Here is an 18,748-nt window from a genome sequence, read left to right as displayed (position 1 = left end):
TTGTGATGGGCATGGAGCCTGCTTAAGATTCTCTCTCTCTCTCCCCCTCTGCCCTGCTACCTTCTCAAAAAAAAAAAAAAAAAAAAAAAAAAAAAGTCAACTGTAAAATGTGATTCTTCTGGTGTGAGAATCAAATAAGAGAATTCAGTCATTCAGTCCAGTCAGCAGCAGTCCATGGTAGGAGCTCTATAAATGAGTTCTCATCCCCAAACTTCTTGGATGCTCCTGAGGCAAACACTTCCTGTGTTGACATCTCTAAGGACCCAGAAAATTCTGTCACCCTGTTTTTTTATCTGGACAGCAAAGCCCAAAGTTCCAGGGAAAGATGGAGGAAAGGAGTAAAGAAGTATCTGAGAATTCTGTACTTACGAACAGGAGAGATCCATGAGTCACCCAAAGCAACGCCAGCAAAGTTGCACTGGATGGTCCCTTGCTGAATGGCCTGAAAGAAGAGCCAAGAAACATCCTTGCCAAGGGAACCCAGAGACCTCCATCCCTTCCTCAGCAGGAGGGAGCCAAGCCTTTATGCACCACCCTTCCTGAGCACAGAAAACTTCTGCTCATCCTTTCTAAGATTCCCAAAGACCTAAGCGACCCAGTAGAGAGCAAGAGTAATTCTTTTCCTCCTGCCATTTGCAAAATGACAAAGAACTGTTTGAATTTCTCTCTACTGTTTTCATGAGTGTTGGCATGAATTAGTTAACATAAGCATGGAATACCTCTGGAATGATACAGAAGTAACTAATAACAGGCTAACTTAGGAAAGGGGATTGGGGCAAGAGGGAGATTTTTTACAAAAAAAATACCTTTTTCATTTTTTGAATTTTAAGTTATGTGTGTGCATGAACTATTCAGAGATCTAAAATAAAATAATGAACATCCTGAATCTGAACATTAGCAATTACACAGAAAGAATTATGCATTTATCTGGGTTTTCCAAAAGGAACTTACTTCTTTTAAAAATAATTTTTTTTTTTTAATTTAAGTAATCTCTATTCCCAACATGGGGCTCGAACTCATGACCCAGAGATCAAGAGTCTTACACTCATCCCACTGAGTCAGCCAGGCACCCCAGGAACTTATTTCATAAGTTACCTAAGTAATCCAGATGATAAGGGAAAGTTCCACTTTATAAAAGAATACCAGCTAATAGGTGTGGGGAAAAAAAAAAAAAAAAAAAAACAGGAGAAAACCACCATTTGAAACTCCTAATGAAATTACTGACTTAAGTGAGAATTAAAAATTGATATTAAAACCGTTAGGTGAACGATGGATGAAGAACTGAACATCCACATAGTTTGAAGAAAACACCACTCAGATAACTTTCTGCCCAGGCAGAGGGTGAGAAAGTCCAGTAGAAAAATCAGACTAGATCTAGATGCTATGTGCTTTCTGATTTGAAGCCCAATGAAGTGCACAGCATCATAGATATCAGAGGCTGGCAACTTATTCTATAAAGGGACAGAATTTCAAATATTGTAGGCTTTGTAGACCAGTCAGTCTATGTTGCAATTACTCAGCTCTGCCAGTGTAACTCTAGAACAGCCATAGGCAATAGGTAAACAAATGAAGAGTTCTAATAAAATTTTATTTGTGGATGCTGAAATTTGAGTTTCATGTAATTTTCATACCATCATGAAATATATATACATATATATTTTTAAAAGATTTTATTTATTTATTAATGAGAGACATAGAGACAGAGAGAGAGGCAGAGGGAGAAGCAGGCTCCATGCAGGGAGCCCAACGTGGGACTCGATCCCAGGACTCCAGGATCAGGCCCTGGGCTGAAGGCGGCGCTAAACTGCTGAGCCACCCAGGGATGCCCACCACCATGAAATATTATTCTGCTTTTGAGGCACCTGGGTGCTCAGTGGTTGAGTGCCTGCCTTTGGCTCAGGTCATGATCTCAGGATTGGGCTCCCCATAGGGAGCCTGCTTCTCCCTCTGCCTATGTCTCTGCCTCTGTATGTGTGGGTCTCTTATGAATAAATAAAATCTTTAAAAAAATTATTCTGCTTTTATTCCCCTCCCTACATCACCACCACTTGAAAATCTAAAAGGCACTCTTAGTTCATATAAAAGCCCTTCTTAGCTCACAGATCATATAAAAACAGGCGGTAGGGGTGCTCAGATGGTTAAGCGTCTGCCTCCAGCTAAGGTCATGATTTCAGGGTCCTGGGATTGAGCCTCAGTCGGGGTCCCTGCTTAGTGGGGAGCCTGCTTTTCCCTCTCTCTGTGCCCCTCCTTCTGCAGCTCCCCCTGCTTGTGCTCTTTTGCGCTCTCTGTCAAATACATAAACACTTTAAAAAATAAATAAAAACAGGTGAGCTGGATTTTTCCTGAAACCTGACCTATTACAATATATGCTAGCCAAAACTTTTACCTTGAATCTATTAGCCTTTATCTATAACTTACAGTTTTGTAGGAAATACAGTAAAGAGAGGATTTAAATAAACACCATGAAGACATAACCAGACAAAAAAGGGAGACAAGCCAAGTAGTCTGGTTTCTTCACGGAGTCTGAGTCATTTTAAAGGAACTGTGCTAGATGAAAACAGACTTTAGAGACATCACAGTCAGCTGTGATTCCTGCATCTGCTTTGATGCAGGACCAACCAGCTATCAAGGACACGTTGGGATCATTAAAGGAATCTGAATATTTGAGATGAAAATGTACTGAAATGGGAAGGTGAGGACTAGTGATGAAGAAAGTAGGCTGTAGACATGATGTCTAAGATGACCTCATATTGGTTTAAAAAGGATTTTATAAAAGTGCAGAAAAAGATGTAAAGGCACATCCACTAAGGTGTTAATGGGGCTCTCCACGTGGTGCAAAGGTGACATTCTAAGTTTAAATTTGTGCTTTGCTGTATTTTCTAATTTTCTGTTATCACACATATACTATTTCTTACAAAAGGTTAAATTTTTTTTAAATTAATCTTAAAAAAGCAAAGGCCATATAAGAGCATTGTAAATAAATTTAAACAGTGCAGTGGACGGGAGAAAATGTGGAGAGACTTGCCCTCTGTCCCACATGGCCAGCTGGCCACACTTAACATGTTACATACCCTTCTAACCCCTTTCTTTGCTTTCACAAGCTTATACACACAGATATAGAAATGTAGCCATTCTTTATACTGGCTGCAAAGTGTCCTCTCATGGAAGGATACATTTATTTTATCTAACTAATCTTATAGGGACAGCCCTGACCTTGTTTCCTGTTGAAGGGCATGGTAAACAATAGTGTATTAAACATCCTCAGACTTGGGGCACCTGGGTGGCTCAGTTGGTTAAGTGTCTGACTCTTGGTTTCAGCTCAGTTTGGGATATCAGGGTCATGAGATTGAGCCCCGTGTTAGGCTCTGTGCTCAGCTGGGGGTCTGCTTAAGTCTCTCTCTCCCTCTGTTCCTTCCCCCACAAGCTCTCACTTTCTCTCTCTCTCTCTCTCTCTCTCTCTCAAATAAATGTTAAAAAAAAAATCTCTCTCTCTCTCTCTCACACACACACACACACACACACACACACACAAGAATTCCCACAGGACAGATTCCTGGAGCTGAAATTATTGGGTCTGAGGGCATATAGATTTACAAGTTGACAAAGACTGCCAAATTGCCCTTTTAAAAGTATTTCCCAGGCATCCTGGGTGGCTCAGCAGTTTAGCGCCATCTTCAGCCCAGGGCGGGATCCTGGAGACCCGGGATCGAGTCCCATGTCAGGCTCCCTGCATGGAGTCTATTTCTCCCTCTGCCTCTGTCTGTGCCTCTCTCTCTGTCTCTCATGAATAAATAAATAAAAATCTTAAAATTAAAATAAAATAAAATAATAAAATAAAATAAAATAAAATAAAATAAAATAAAATAAAATAAAATAAATAAAATAAAATAAAATAAATAAAATAAATAAAATAAATAAAATAAATAAAATAAAATAAAATAAAATAAAATAAAATAAAATGATTTCCCAATTTCCAGTCTCACCAAAAGTGGAGAAAAACATTTATTTCCCTGACTTCTTACCAAAACTGGGTGTCACTATCTTTTAAATATTTGTAAACCTTATAGATTTGGCTAACAAAAGTTGAGCATTTGTCATATGTTCACAGGCTGTTTGCATTTTTGCTATACACTGCTTTATATTTTTTGCCAATTTACTTCTAGGATCTTGTCTCTTTTTATGGTTATCAATATAAGTACTTTTTTGGGACTCCTGGGTGGCTCAGCGGTTGAGTGTCTGCCTTTGGCTCAGGGCATGATCCTAGAATCTGGGATAGAGTCCCACACTGGGCTCCTTACAGAGGGCCTGCTTCTCCCTCTGCCTATGTCTCTACCTCTCTGTGTGTCTTCCATGAATAAATAAATAAATTCTCTAAAAAATGTATATAAGTATTTTTTCTAGCATATATTTATGTCGGCATACATATGTCTTCTGAAATTATGGAACTCTTGAGTTTTAAATTTTAATGTGGTCTAATTATATCAACTTTATCCTTTTTAGCCTTTGGGTGTTTCATCTTATGAAGGAAAGCTTCAGGGACACCTGGGTGGCTCAGTCAGTTGTGTCCAACTCTTGATTTAGGATCAGATCATGATCTTGGGTTAGAAGATGGAGCCTCATGTTGGGTTTTGCAGAGTCTGCCTGAGATTCTCTTTCTCCCTCTGCCTCTACCCTCCTCCCTGCTCACACACCCACACTCTCTCAAAAAATAAAAAATAAAAGAAAAAGTTTTAAATGAAGGTAAGCTTCAGGTTCTCTTATAGTTTTGATTTTTATGTTTGGGTTTTTTCTTTATGTTTAGATGTTTATCTAGAACTGATGTTTTTTGAAAGGAATTCAACGTTATAATTTTTCAAAGTGAGAACCATTTGTTTCCATGCCATTCACGGAATATTCTATCTGCTGCCCAATGATCTGAAATGCCATCTTATCATCGGATGTGATAATGCCATATGATCATATGCATTACATATATATGTTATTTACATACACATATTTATACACCAGTATACGTAAAATCTGTTTCTGGATCCTTTATCCTGCTGCATTTAATCTGTTAGTCTGCTGCTGTGCTAGCACAACATTGTTTCACTCGCTGTAGCTTTCTTTCCAGCTTGTTTCACAACTGGTAGGGCAATTTTCACTGTTCTCTCTGAAACTTCTTGTGGTGATTATTACAGATTTTATATAAGGTCCTACTCAAAGTATATTCAGTATAAGGTGATATAGAAAAGAACCGAATCAGTTTCTGTCTGAAACCAAAACAGAGTCATCTTTCCCGTTACCTTATAAAGTTCTAGACCAATGCCAGCAGCCATTTTGCCTCCGTAGGACTCTGAGAAAATGTAGAATGGAATCGTCTAGCAAGAAAAGGAATTTACAAAGAATTAAACACCCCGAATGCTTTTTTATTCACATGAATTTCAAATTTCTATTGCATGTCATGGCCAGACAAGACAAATCTGCTTTTATTAGTCTTTCCCCCCATATCTGATCAGAATACTGGGCTCCAAGGTCATTCTTTCAAGCTCAAAACCACTTTTAGAGATGACAGAAACAAAAGGCCACAATCTGACCTCAGGTGCAGAAAAGTTTTCTCTGACAATGGCTAGACACTGATCTCTTGGGGAAATTTAAGTTTATTCAGGTGGATGTAGTTGTGTGACTGCTAGCCCCTTTGCTTAGCTGTGCCCGAGTCACTGCTCACCTGGAATTCCTTGTGGCAATCGAAGAAAGTCTTCAGGAGAACCATCATGTCTGACGCCACTGTGGCAAGGTCTTTGGCATATGCATCACTCTTGTTCACATAACTGAACCCAGTGCCCACAGGGTTATCCACAAATAGGAGACTGGCTGACTGGAGCTACATGTCACACAGGAAAGTCAAGTGGTACAATCACTCAGTCACTGACTGTCTTTCTACCATCTTCTATGAACTCAACAAAACCCAAGGATGTGAAGGTACCAGCATGCTTACAATCCTACTGCTAAAAGGGATTTCAAAAAATAGTAAGGGATAGGAGGGACGCCTGGCTGGCTTAGTCAGTAGAGTTTGCAACTCTTGATCTCAGTGTTGTGAGTTCAAGCTCCACATTGGGCCTGGAGCCTACTTTCAAAATAAATAAATAATAAGGGCCAGAAACAGAGACTAAGACAAAGAAAGGCAAAGTAGAAGTGATATTTCAGTCAGAAACAAGTTCAGGAATGTTCCAGGCTAAGGAAACGGCATGTGCAAAGACTCAGAGGCAAAAGTAAACTGCACTTAAGGGGGCAGCCCCAGTGGCACAGCAGTTTGGCGCCGCCTGCAGTCTGGGGTATGATCCTGGAGACCAGGGATCGAGTCCCACATCGGGCTCCCTGCGTGGAGCCTGCTTCTCCCTCTGTCTGTGTCTCTGCCCCTCTCTCTGTGTCTATGAATAAATAAATAAAATCTTTAAAAAAAAAAAAAAAAAAGGAGGACCAGAAGGGAGACACAGAGAATCCAAGGACTCAGAGGGACGTGGAGGAAGAATGGCCCTGCACTGAGTGACTAATGGAGACGTGAGTATGGGAAGCTAGGTGTGAATGAGTGGTCAAAGGAATGAAGTCCAAGCCAAGGAACTGGCCAGGCAGAGGCCTGAAGGTAAAGTGTAGATGGACAGATGTTGGGAGATGTGGCAGGAGGTAGGGAGAGAGCAGGAATCTGGATCTGATCTTCTGGGAACTGAAAGAATGATTAAACTAAGGAGAGATCTGCATTGGAGATGCACTCTGAAAGCAGCCACTAGAGAGGATGGAAAAGGGGTGGATGAAGAATATTACCAATGCTCGGGTGTTAAAGAGAGTTATCATGTGACACAGCAATTCTATTTTGAGGTATATCCCCCTTCACCAAAACTGAAAATAGGAACTCAAACAAATGTTTGCCACCAGTGTCCCCTGCACTATTCATTGAGCCAAACCATGGAAACAACCCAAGTGTTCATCAGCAGATGAAGAGACAAAATGTGGTATAGCCATACAATGGAGTATTATTCGCCCTTACAAAAGGAGAAGTAGTGGCACACACAACATGGATGAACCTCGTAAATATTATGCTAAATGAAAGAAGCCACACACCAAAGGCCACATACCGTATGACTCCATTGTTATAAAGTGGTTAACACAGGCAAGTCTACAGAGACAGAAAATAGATTAGTGGTTGCCTAAGGAGAGACTGGTGGTTAATAGTTAAGGGGTAGGAGGCTTTCTGGGATGGAAGAGTAGTAAAATGTTTTGAAATTGATTGTGGTAATGGTTATAAAACTCTGAATATACTGAATGACGCTGAATTGTATACTTTAAATGGGTGAGTTGCAGGGTATGTGAATTATTTCAATAAAGCTATATTTTATGAATTCATTTTTTTTTAAAGATTTTATTTACTTATTCATGAGAAACACAGAGAGAGAGGCAGAGACACAGGCAGAGGGAGAAGCAGGCTCCATGCAGGGAGCCAGATGCGGGGCTCAATCCCAGGACACGCCCTGAGCCAAAGGCAGACGCTCAATCACTGAGCCACCCAGGCGTCCCTATGAATTCATGTTTAGAGGAGCCTGGGTGGCTCAGTCAGTTATGCATGACCTTTGACTCAGGTCATGATCTCGGGGTCCTGGGATTCAGCCCTGTGTCAGGCTCCACACTCAGCAGGAAGTTTGCTTCTCCTTCTGCCCTTACTCATGCTCCCCCTCTCTTTCTCCCTCTCTCAAATAAATAAATAAGATCTTTAAAAAAGAAAAAAGAATTTATTTTTAGTTAAAAGTGATTGGATGAGTAGGTGAGGAGCACAGAAAGACAAGGATGGCTCTCTGGTTTCTGGCTCAGACACCTGATTGGATGGTGGTACCATCTGCCACAATGAGGGACACATGGAGTTGGCTGGTTTTGTGGGTGGGTAGAGGGTACGGTGTACTAATGAACATAGATTGGAATATCTTGAATAGGGGATGTATGAGGGACATCCACACGGAGACATCTCAGAGGCAAATGGAGAAATAGTTCTGGGGCAAAAAGTTCTGAGCTAGAGATACTGACTTGGGAATCATCATCATCTATGTATCATTAAAGCAATCTGAGAGGATAGGGCTGCCAAAAGAACATACATAGAAGAGAATATTACCAAGGACACAGTATGGGAAACAGCAACATCTAAGACATGGGAATGGCCAACAGGATAGCAAAAAAGTCCATGAAAAGAATCCCATGAAGGATCTGCTGGACTTGGAATTGGGAAACCAGCATGCCCCTGAGGACAACAGCTCCAGCAGAGTTAGGGGAAGAGCCAAATGGGTTAGGGCAGTGCTTCCCAACCTTGTCTGGGCCATGGAGGAGATATGTGTACTGTATCCTAGAGCTAATGTGCGTTGGGCTCCCTAGCACCCACTCTCTCCTGCCCCCAGCCCCTAGCCCAGAAAGCTCTAGGCTAAAGCATATATAGGAAGTAAAGACTAGACAGCAGTAAACAGCACACCTCATTTTACTGCTCTTTCTATAAATTGAAGGTCTGTGGGCCACCCCACATTGAGCAAGTCCATGAGTACAATTTTCCCAACAGCAATTGCTCACGTAATGTCTCTGTGGCCACATTTTGATAATTCTTGCAATACTTAAACTGTTTCATTATTATTGTACTTATTTTAGTGCTCTGTAACCAATGAACACCACTCATGGGAAGTTCAGATGATGGCTAGCATTTTTTAGCAATAGGGCACTTTTTCATTAAGGTATGTACAGTGTTTTGGGATCCCTGGGTGGCGCAGCGGTTTGGCGCCTGCCTTTGGCCCAGGGCGCGATCCTGGAGACCCGGGATCGAATCCCACGTCGGGCTCCTGGTGCATGGAGCCTGCTTCTCCCTCTGCCTATGTCTCTGCCTCTCTCTCTCTCTCTCTCTCTCTCTCTCTCTCTCTCTGTGACTATCATAAATAAATAAAAATTTAAAAAAAACTTAAAAAAAAAAGGTATGTACAGTGTTTTTTTACATAATGTTAGTGCCCATGTAACAGACCACAGTATAATGTAAGCATTAACTTTTATATGGCCTGGGAAATTAAAAAAATTCAAACCAAATCCAGGACCAAACCCACAGTGTCTCCACGGTATGCCTATATAAAGAACTCTCTTAGGAAAGGGTAGTAGCTAGGGACACCTGGGTGGCTCAGCGGTTGAACATCTGCCTTCAGCTCGGTGTGATCCTGGAGTCACCGGATCAAGTTCCACATCAGGCTCCTCACAGGGAGCCTGCTTCTCCCTCTGCCTATGTCTCTGCCTCTCTCTCTGTCTCTCATGAATAAATAAAATCGTAAAAAAAAAAAAAAAAAGGTAGTAGCTGGAGTGGCTTGTGTAGTAGGTTGGGGGAAACCTGTGTACCCTGCACCCCAGGGAGAAGAGAGCCTAGAGATAGCGTAAGGATGTGGAAAGGTACTAACTGTCCAAGTTAGGAATCTTGGAGGAGGGACCTCAGCAGGGAGGAGCCTCGTGTGTTGTTTTGAGACGGGAGGGTAATGAGGGGCAGGGTAGTGAAGCACTTATTAGCGAGGCCAGGGGCTAGCTGGTCACAGGTGATGGCTCTGCTCTCTCGGGGAGGCGGGGAGGCCGGTCAGACCGGGAGGGGAGCAGGGCCCCAGCACACCGATGAGGGCGGCCTCGGCCCCTCCCTGCCAGCCAGACGGTTTTGCCCACCAGCATTTGGCACCCAAGAGGAGATCTGACCAGGGGGACAGTGGGACTGATACAAGCCTGGGGGTGGCATGGCTGGTCAGGGAGAAGGATGAAGGAGCCAGGGGTTGAGCAGAGAGGGGTTAGGGCAGGAAGTGAAACTAAGAATGAGGGAGGGAAGGAGGAAGGCAGAGCTAGAGAGACACCAACAGGGTAGAGGACACAGGCTCTGAAGTCGTGATGAAGTCCAGAAGCAAGGTGGTAGTGAGGGAGTGAGAGGGGGTTGGCAGGAAAGTGGTGGCCAGAGGCAGGGACCCTGCAGGTGGATGACAGAGATGGCCCATATGGGGGGAGTCACGAGGACTCTGGTGTCTGTGAGAACAAGCTTCTGCTGCGATGTGGGAAGGCCAGAGAGTCCCGGGAAGGGATAAGCTGTCCTGAGAAATGGACACACAGGGAAAGGGATGGGGCAGTGCTGCTAAACTTGTGACACCCCCCCCCCGCCCCCGCAGACTGCGGGAGGGCCGGGGTGGCGGTGTTCAGGCTTGGCGAGGCCACAGGGCATGTGCAGATAGGGGCTACGCTCACTGTACCCAGGTGGTTCTTCGTGGTTTGAGATCGCTATCAAGGGGCCCGATTTCCTCAAAGTTTCCAAATCCAGTGCTGGAACCACCTGGACCACCCTGTGGAAGAGAAAATAAACCCAGAGAAAACATTAGTCAAAGCATCATAACACTGACCACATTCATGATAAACAAGTTATGATTTTTTTTAAAGATTTTATTTATTTATTCATGAGAGACAGAGGCAGAGACACAGGCAAACACAGAAGCAGGCTGTATGCAGGGAGCCTAATGTGGGACTTGAACCTGGGAATCCGGGATCATGCCTTGAGCCAAAGGCAGGCACTCAACTGCTGAGCCACCCAGGGTTCCCAACAACTTATGATTTAGGGATGGCTGGGTCAACATTATAGGAAAGGCAGCTGACCTGGAGAACCAGGGGGTCTGTATCAACAGAACCCCCTGGTAATTGACTGCTCAAGCTTTCTACAGGGAGAAGACCCAGGGACGCCTGGCTGGCTCAGTATAGCATGTGACTCTTGATCTCAGGGTTGTGAGTTTGAGCTCCATGTTGAGATTACTTGAGAATAAAATTAAAATCAAAATTAAGTAAGTAAACAAATAAATGGAAAAGATCTGGTCTAAGAGCCCCAGAAGGGACTTTCCTACCCCTGATCCTCTGAGATTGAACCCTGGCCTGCCATGGGGTTCACTGATCTTCACGACACCTTACCCAACCCCTCATATTTCCAAGATGAGCAGTATGTCCAGGGAAGGGGCATACCCTGTGACTCTCCACCACACCACTGTCTCCTCAGTGTCCCTGCGAAATGACTAGGGCCACAGTTTAAGGGGCGGTGTGATCACATGAATCCCTAGGATATAATTTAGCAAATGCAAAAGTCCTAGAGCAGGGAGGGCTGGACACTGTGCACTCAGGGCTGAGGGCTGGTGGGGCAGGGCTGTGAACAAAGCTCAGTGTCTGGGCCCAACCACGGGAGCTGGACGTCCATGGGTTGTGAAGGGCTAAGCCAGGGAAGGTGGCCCTTTGGGAGACAGTCAGGGGAAAGCGTGGTCAGTGCTCTTCTGAACAAAGCCTCAGGGACCAGCTGAGCCAAGGGCACAGGCCTTCAGAGAAAGGATCCTGCCTCCCTGTGCACGAGCAAGATGGACAAGAAAGGATCATACACAAACATGGAAGGAATAGCTCCGGCAAAACAGAAGCCAGGGCTACTTGTACAGGACAATCTAAAGGGGGGAAAAAAAAGACAACGTCGGGTCAGGGCTCAGGGGTAACTGGAAGATTCCAACAGGGAAAGACTGTGTGAAACTATGTAATGTTTTGAACCTACCCCAAACTATTATAAAACTGGGAGGCTATCCATCCCTCTAATTATATGCACTCAGTATCTTAAGCTTTCCCAATATCATGGTAAAAAGCTCACAAACCAGGGGCAGCTGTTCATCACAGTGACATTTATGACAGTGAAAGGATGCACCTCCAATGCCCCTCGCTGAGGGAACAGATCAGTACAGACTGTGAAACAGCCATTTAGAACCACAAACTATATGGAATTATGTGGCAACACTGCAAAATGCAACACACAGTAAATTAAGAGCAAGCGTGTATCTCCAGGTGGGTGCTGGGCCCCTTTCTCCTAGTGGACTGACTGGGAAACAGGACAGGACAGGACCAGAACAAAAGGAGGGAAGCTGGGAATCCTAGGAGGCTTGGGACAACTCCCAATTTTCTGGCCTGCTTTTGATAAGCTGTGGTCGGAGGCAGGAGATGACACCCCTCCCTCACCTAACCCCAATGGCAACAAGAAGCTGGCTGAAAGATGTTTCTGTTCTATTTGAGAACATCCTACCGCAAAGTCTTTTTTCCCTTAGAACTTCGGGATGGGGTGCTTTCATGGCCCAGGACTATCCAGTGACTCTGAAATATGGGAAACATGTCAGCAGACCAACTGGACTGCTTAAATGACTTGAAAGTGTATCGAAAATAGCTCACTACTGCACTCAGAGTTACTTCACTCTGGTGACATGACCTCAATTACTCAAAGACCTGCCCACAGAAGTCAGTATGTGTGTCACCAGTAGGCTGCTAAAATAGATTTCCTTTTCATCGAAATTAATTATTTCTTCCCTAATCATAGTCTTTTTCCTTCTCCTGTGGGCCTCAGAGGAAATGAAGGGCAGGTTGGTTACTTAGCCTGTGGATAACCTCCAATGAGTATCTTAGCTCAGAGGGTTAACCTAACCAAAGTCATACACTGGGCAGCGCGACAAAGTGTACGCACAGAGCAGAGAAATCAGCTGTGTGATTTCACAATCAGAAGCTCCTGCCCTGTGTGAAAGGGGCCACGATCACTCAGCTTTGGGATAGCAAGTTCAGGACCCAAGGTGCCATGTCTCCTGATTGTTGGAAAAAAGAAAATGTTTTGAATTTAAGATGTTGGCAAGTGAGATGTTTGGTGGTGCATTTGGAGTGTCCAACTCTTGGTTTTGGCTCAGATCATGGTCTCACGGTCATGAGATTGAGCCCCAAGCTGGGCTCCACTCAGCCTGGAGTCTGCTTGGGATTCTCTCTCCCTTCTCTCTATTAAATAAATAAATAAATAAATAAATAAATAAATAAATAAATAACAAAACAAAATGTTGGCAACTAATTCAGATAGAACAACCACCTCACTCTGCAATCAACCAAAGGAAAGATCTGCAACTTCTAAAGGTGAACAGTTTTTAAATTCCTAAGAGCCCAGAAAGTGCTTCAGGGGCAGCATGTGACAAAGAGGATGCTGACTGGGTAGCACCTGGCCTACACTCCAGTACTTCTGCTTTCTGCTTTGGCTCCGTTTGTAAGCTTTCACTTGAGGTTGGAAGAAGTCCTGCTGATTAATAAAATCCTCAGATGAAAAACCAAAGCTCAGAAAACAGAACTCTGCTGCATTTCCGCCTCCGGCAGCCCCGAGGTAAACAGAAGTTCACAGGGATACACACATGCGTTCTTCTTATCTGCACCCTCAAGCGGGGCCTCACGTCCAGCCCTCAAAGGTAACAGTTGTGATAATGCTACAAGGGAAAGGGCCTTTCCCTACAAAGGGCTCCTCTGAGCCCTATCTCACCAGAAAGTCTGTGGGGGTTAGCCAAGGAGGCCAAGCCCAGGGCACTGGCAGGTTGCTGGTGAATGCTGACATTCTGGGAGGAAGTGACATTTGCATCCCTGGGAAGGGAGAAGCAGGACACTTATTTACCGATGAGCCACCTGGAGCCCAATCTGGGCCATACCTCCAGTCTCTAGAGGCTGAAGCAAGAGCATGTTCCTCAACCCCTCCCTACAGACTGGTCTTCCAAGTGGGTGTGGGCCACCTCTGGGCAGGTATTTTAGGAATGCAAGGAAGGCTCCTCTGACTACCCCCAAATACCCTTCAACCAGTCCCCTGCCTTCCAGCCTACAATCAGAGCTCAAGATGAACATGCAAACACACTTAGGGAGAAGGATAGGCCCAATATTTAATACTAAGATACAAAAGGCTGAATGAATCCTTTACAAAGATCAGCTTTTCTGGCGGTGAGGATTTAGGGTCTAGGAGGGACTAGTAGAAGAGGGAGAGGGAGGGGTGCTCAGAGTGCCCTAGCTTTTGCTTTGGAACCTTTCAAAACATTTCTGTGAGCATAAAGTCAAATGTGTCTTTAAGAGCTTCCACGAAGGCGTCCTGCTGCTGGCTGAGCTCAATATAAAAAGACCCCCCCACAAAGGCTAGAACCCCTCACTCTTTGATTTGGCCCCCTTGGTAGACCATTGTCTTTGCCTGCCCTAGGAGGACACCAAACCTCCAACTCTAGGAGACCCTCCATCAGCTGCTGGATCTGATTAGTCCTTCACAGCTGAGCTGTGAGACCTTAAGAGCAAGCAAAGCAGTATGTGGGGGAAGCTGGCTGGGCAGCCAAGTCACTTTTACCTGAAGCCACATGACCAGGGGCAGTTCTGAAAAGTTCTTGCAGGGGTTCGTGGCATAATAGAGCCACCAGAACATGTGGGCATCCTTGCGGATGGTCACGTAATCCCATACTTCCTTTCCCTCTTCTGCGGGCCAGTCAGTGACCGCTCCTAAAACAGAAGTACAACGTGATCTTCCTGAAGAATGTGTAACATCCAGGTAAAGTCCAAACCTGCAGAGACAGCCATGCTAAACTGGAGAAAATTTGGTTCCTATCTGAGGCAATTTACTCACTTTAATATATTGTGGAGATAAGGAAAAGCACTTCAGTTAATGAAAAAGCAAACCAGGAGTGCCTGGGTGGCTCAGTCAGTTAAGCACCTGACGCTTGATCTCAGCTCAGGTGTTGATCTCAGGGTCATGAGATCATGCCCTGCATCGGCTCTGTGCGGAGCAGTCAGCTTGAGACTCTCCTTCTGCCTCTCCCACCCACTCTCTCCTTCTTAAAAAAAAAAAAAGAAAAGAAAAAAAAGAAAAAGGGCAGCCCTGGTGGCTCAGCGGTTTAGCGCCCTCTTTGGTCCAGATCCGGATCCTGGAGATTTGGGATCGAATCCCACATCAGGCTCCCTGCATGGAGCCTGCTTCTCCCTCTGCCTGTGTCTCTGCCTCTCTCTCTGTATCTCTAATAAATAAATAAAATCTTTAAAAAAAAAAACTATTTAAAAAAAAGGCAAACCAAACTTTTTTTTCTTTTCTTTTTTTTTTTTATAATCACACAGAGAGAGAGAGAGAGAGGCAGAGACACAGGCAGAGGGAGAAGCAGGCTCCATGCACCGGGAGCCTGATGTGGGATTCAATCCCAGGTCTCCATGATCGCGCCCTGGGCCAAAGGCAGGCGCCAAACTGCTGCGCCACCCAGGGATCCCCAAATCAAACTTAATAGTGGCAAAAGAGGTTAAGGGCTTTCACTTTTTCCTCTGCACCCTCTGCAATATTCAGATTTTTTTTTATTTATTCATGAGAGACAGAGAGAGAGAGAGGCAGAGACAGGCTCCGCATGGGGAGCCTGATGCAGGACTCGATCCCAGGACATGAGGATCGCGACGTGAGCCAGAGGCAGAAGCTCAACCACTGAGCCACCCAGGTGCCCCAATACTTAGATTTTTAACAATAAGCCTGAAACACATTTACAATTCTATTTCAGAAAGACAGATTCACATTTCTGGAAAAAAAAAAAACTGCAAGATGCTGGCTTTTAATATCTCATTTAATATATGATTAAAGAAGTATCCCAAATGAGAGGGACCAATATTCACTTTATTATGCTGGGGCAACTGTTAGCTTTTGTGAGGGAGAAAAAAACAACAACACAGGTCCTTACTTGACACTGTAAACCAAAATAAATTTCAAGTGGATCAAGCATTTCAATTTTAAATTTTAGACATTAAAAAAATACAAAAATATAATTGAATGCTTTTCTGATCTCTGGCTGGGGAAGTGATGTGGCCATACCCCCAGAGACTACAAAGAAAAAGATAAACAGAGTTGAGGACAGAGGCTTGTTATATATTCTGTACAACAAAATTTATGTACATCAGAAATAAAATTAAAAAGCATACAAGAAAGAAAGATCTGTAACATATATGAAAAAGGGTGATTTTCCTTTCTCATGTAGATCAATTTCAAAAAGTAAGATCAGGACAGCCGGAGTGGCTCAGCGGTTTAGCGCCGCCTTCAGCCAGGGTGTGACTCTGGAGATCCAGACCCAGGATCGAGTCCCACATCAGGCTCCTTCCTGCGAGGAGCCAGTTTCTCCCTCTGCCTCTCTCTTTCTCTCTGTGTCTCTCATGAATAAATAAATAAAATCTTTTAAAAAACAAACAAAAAAAATCCAAAAAGGAAGATCCTAATTAAATGTGTGAAGGCTCTGAGAAAGTAATTTACGAAAAGGAAATTTGAATGGCTAATTAATATGTGAAAAAAGAGTTAACATCACTAATACTCGGCTATGAAAGTCAAATCAATATGAGGTCACTAAAAAAACGTTGGCTTATTTGATGGATAAAAAAAAAAAAAAACAATGGCTCAATGTCCACAAGGAGACAGGAGATCAGTCCTCAGCACTGTCAGCAAGAGTGCACGCTGGCATCACCTTTGGGGAAGGCAGCTTGGCTTTCCAAATATCAAAAGAAAGATATTCCATAGATCAAAAGCTATATATATATATATATATATATATATGCACACACACACATGCGTATCCTTTAATTCCACAGCCTCAATTTTCCCTAGTTAACTTTGTAGCATCTGAAAAGATGTTGTATCAGAAAAGAGTAGGTTCGATACATTTTCTGTCACCTTTGCTAAAGTAACAACTCAACAGTTGTTTTCCTCAAATACCCCTCTGTGGGTAAGAAAAGGCTTAAAGATGGTGAGAGCTGACCCTCCATGATGGGAGTTTCCTGCCTTCTACTTCCTCTTTTCTGAAATTTCAAGCCCCGGTGACAAGGCAAGGCACAAAGACTGGTCTGAAACAGAAGAGAAGGGAGTAGACCACGACACTACTCCCTTGGGGGTGGGATTTTGGGGTTTTGTAAGAAGGATGTAGATTAAGAAAACCAGAAAGTGACTTGAGGAGCAAAACAGAATGGCTAGATCACAGATGTGGCTTAAAGATTCTCTGTTCAAGGGACCTAAGATTACAGTCTCCTGGAGAAATGGCAAATAGGGTTTGCGTCCCTTTTGACTTGGCGGCTGGCACTCCTCCCTTCCCTGGCAGTGACCACTGTTAAAAATTTGGGCAGGGCGATATATTTGACAACATTTCCCAGACCCAAGCTGAAGGGCCAGAGGATCCCCAGGTTACAAAAGGCAAGCGAACTCCTAAGCACTCCCCCTAAGATCACAAGGCGAGTTTGTGACCAGTTGGAATTCTCGGACCTTGATTCAGACCACGAGACATTCTGGTGAAAGAGTGAAAACCAATGTGCAAGTCATCCTATTAAACACGAATTTGTTTTCGTCAAAAAGAACTGCAGTGAGGGGAGATGTTATCCCGTCCTGATAAGGAGAGAGAGAAAGACCTTATCTCAATGAAACGTCCCATTCGTGATAGGGTTTGTTTTTTCAGGGTCCTTCGCACCGCATGTTTCAGCTCAAAATAAAAAGTCCTCATGAACCCATTTAGCAGCCAATCACCGCAGGAAAAGGGCGGTGGACTTAGGATCGTGGAAACCTCACTGATCAGCAGTTTTCCCAAGTCATGTATTTTGCACAACTGCTTCTACCTAGGGGGTAGGGAAGAGAGGAGTACCAGACCACTCAGCCAGAAAGGGGTGTAGAAAAAATACTTAGCATTAAAAAAAAAAAAAAAAAAGAAGGAAGGAAGGAAAGAGAGCGAGGTTCCAAAGCAGTATAATTATGCAAGGTAGAAACTGGGGGAAAGAGATTTGCTTTCAAAAGCGCAAACCCACTAACACACGCTCAGCCCTGGAGAGAGAAGGAGGCACCGGCCGCTGATGCACCTTTTGCCCGAACCTACCGGTGCTCAGGCCCAGAAGTAGCAGCAGCAGCGGCACGGAAGAGGCTCGAGGCGCCAGCTCCATGGCGAACACCGGGCGGCAGCATCAGCAGCTGCAGGCTGCAACCCGCGCCCCGCCACGTGACGGCGGCGGGTGGGGCCTGGCGGGGGCGGGGCCTGTCTAAGGGGGCGGGGCCTTGTCGGGGTTGGGCGGGGCCGGGGGCGGGGGCGGGGCCGGGGCGGCGGGGGCGGGGCCGGGGCGGCGGGGAGTGAGCCGCGGGGGCTACCTGTGTCCCGGGCGCGCTCTGCTGGGCTGGTCCCCCCGGAGCAAGACGGCCGCGCTCGGGGTGTCCCGTCTGCCCCACCGCATCCTCCTCGGCCGTTTTGGGGACAGATCAGAGAGGAAGAGGCGGTGAATGCATTTGATGGCCTGGGTCATGGGACGGGACTGAAACGCTGCAGAGCAGTCAAGCCGGGCTCCTCTCTTCCTTCCCCCCAAACAGGCCTGGCATTTCAGAAGCTACCGCGCGTGTACCTCCGAGAGATGAAGCCAGAACCAGCTGGTTCGTAGAAGCCTACGATTCCGTTTTCACAGATTTATCTTTAAAATTACTTTAACTATAAAATTACATATGTCACGGACCTTTTGGAAATTACAAAAATGTGTTGGATCCTACAAAACCCTTGTTGGCATTTGGGGTATATATATATTTTTTTCCTGTGGTCTTCATCTTTTGAAGTACAATGATAAAAAGTTTTATTGTTTTTTTTTTTTTTTCTGTGTTGATGATAATTTGTCGTTGTCAGAATTCGGTGTTAGCTTCGTCTTCACAACAATCATTTTAAAGAGGAAACTGTAGGTTTGGGGAGGGAGAGGGAGGAAATGAATGGTAGAGGTGTGTGTGTGTGTGTGTGTGTGTGTGTGTGTGTGTGTGTTAAAAAGTCATTTTTTCCCCTAAGGATGTACTGAACAACACCTCGTGGAACTAGGAAACAAGATAATACAAGGACAGTGTGAGGGTCAGGTTATTGCTAATTACTCTATTTCA

The 18,748-nt window shown here is 44.5% G+C and overlaps 1 protein-coding gene across 1 annotated transcript in view; it reads right to left on the bottom strand.

Annotated features, from left to right (window-relative positions):
- The window catches only part of SCPEP1 (serine carboxypeptidase 1), a 33,273-nt gene extending 15,391 nt beyond the window's left edge, over positions 1-17,882 (bottom strand). The window contains exons 1-6 of the mRNA XM_072747539.1: positions 17,721-17,882; positions 14,201-14,349; positions 10,266-10,355; positions 5,708-5,863; positions 5,286-5,360; positions 370-442 (exon numbers count right to left, since the gene is read on the bottom strand). Of these exons, the coding sequence (XP_072603640.1) occupies positions 370-442; positions 5,286-5,360; positions 5,708-5,863; positions 10,266-10,355; positions 14,201-14,349; positions 17,721-17,784 (607 nt within the window). The 5' untranslated portion in view covers positions 17,785-17,882. The remainder of the gene's footprint in view (positions 1-369; positions 443-5,285; positions 5,361-5,707; positions 5,864-10,265; positions 10,356-14,200; positions 14,350-17,720) is intronic.
- Positions 17,883-18,748: the final 866 nt, after the last annotated feature.

This window comes from Vulpes vulpes, chromosome 2 (assembly GCF_048418805.1).
Source record: "Vulpes vulpes isolate BD-2025 chromosome 2, VulVul3, whole genome shotgun sequence".
NCBI lineage: Eukaryota > Metazoa > Chordata > Mammalia > Carnivora > Canidae > Vulpes > Vulpes vulpes.
This window is presented reverse-complemented; position numbering and strand designations above follow the sequence as displayed.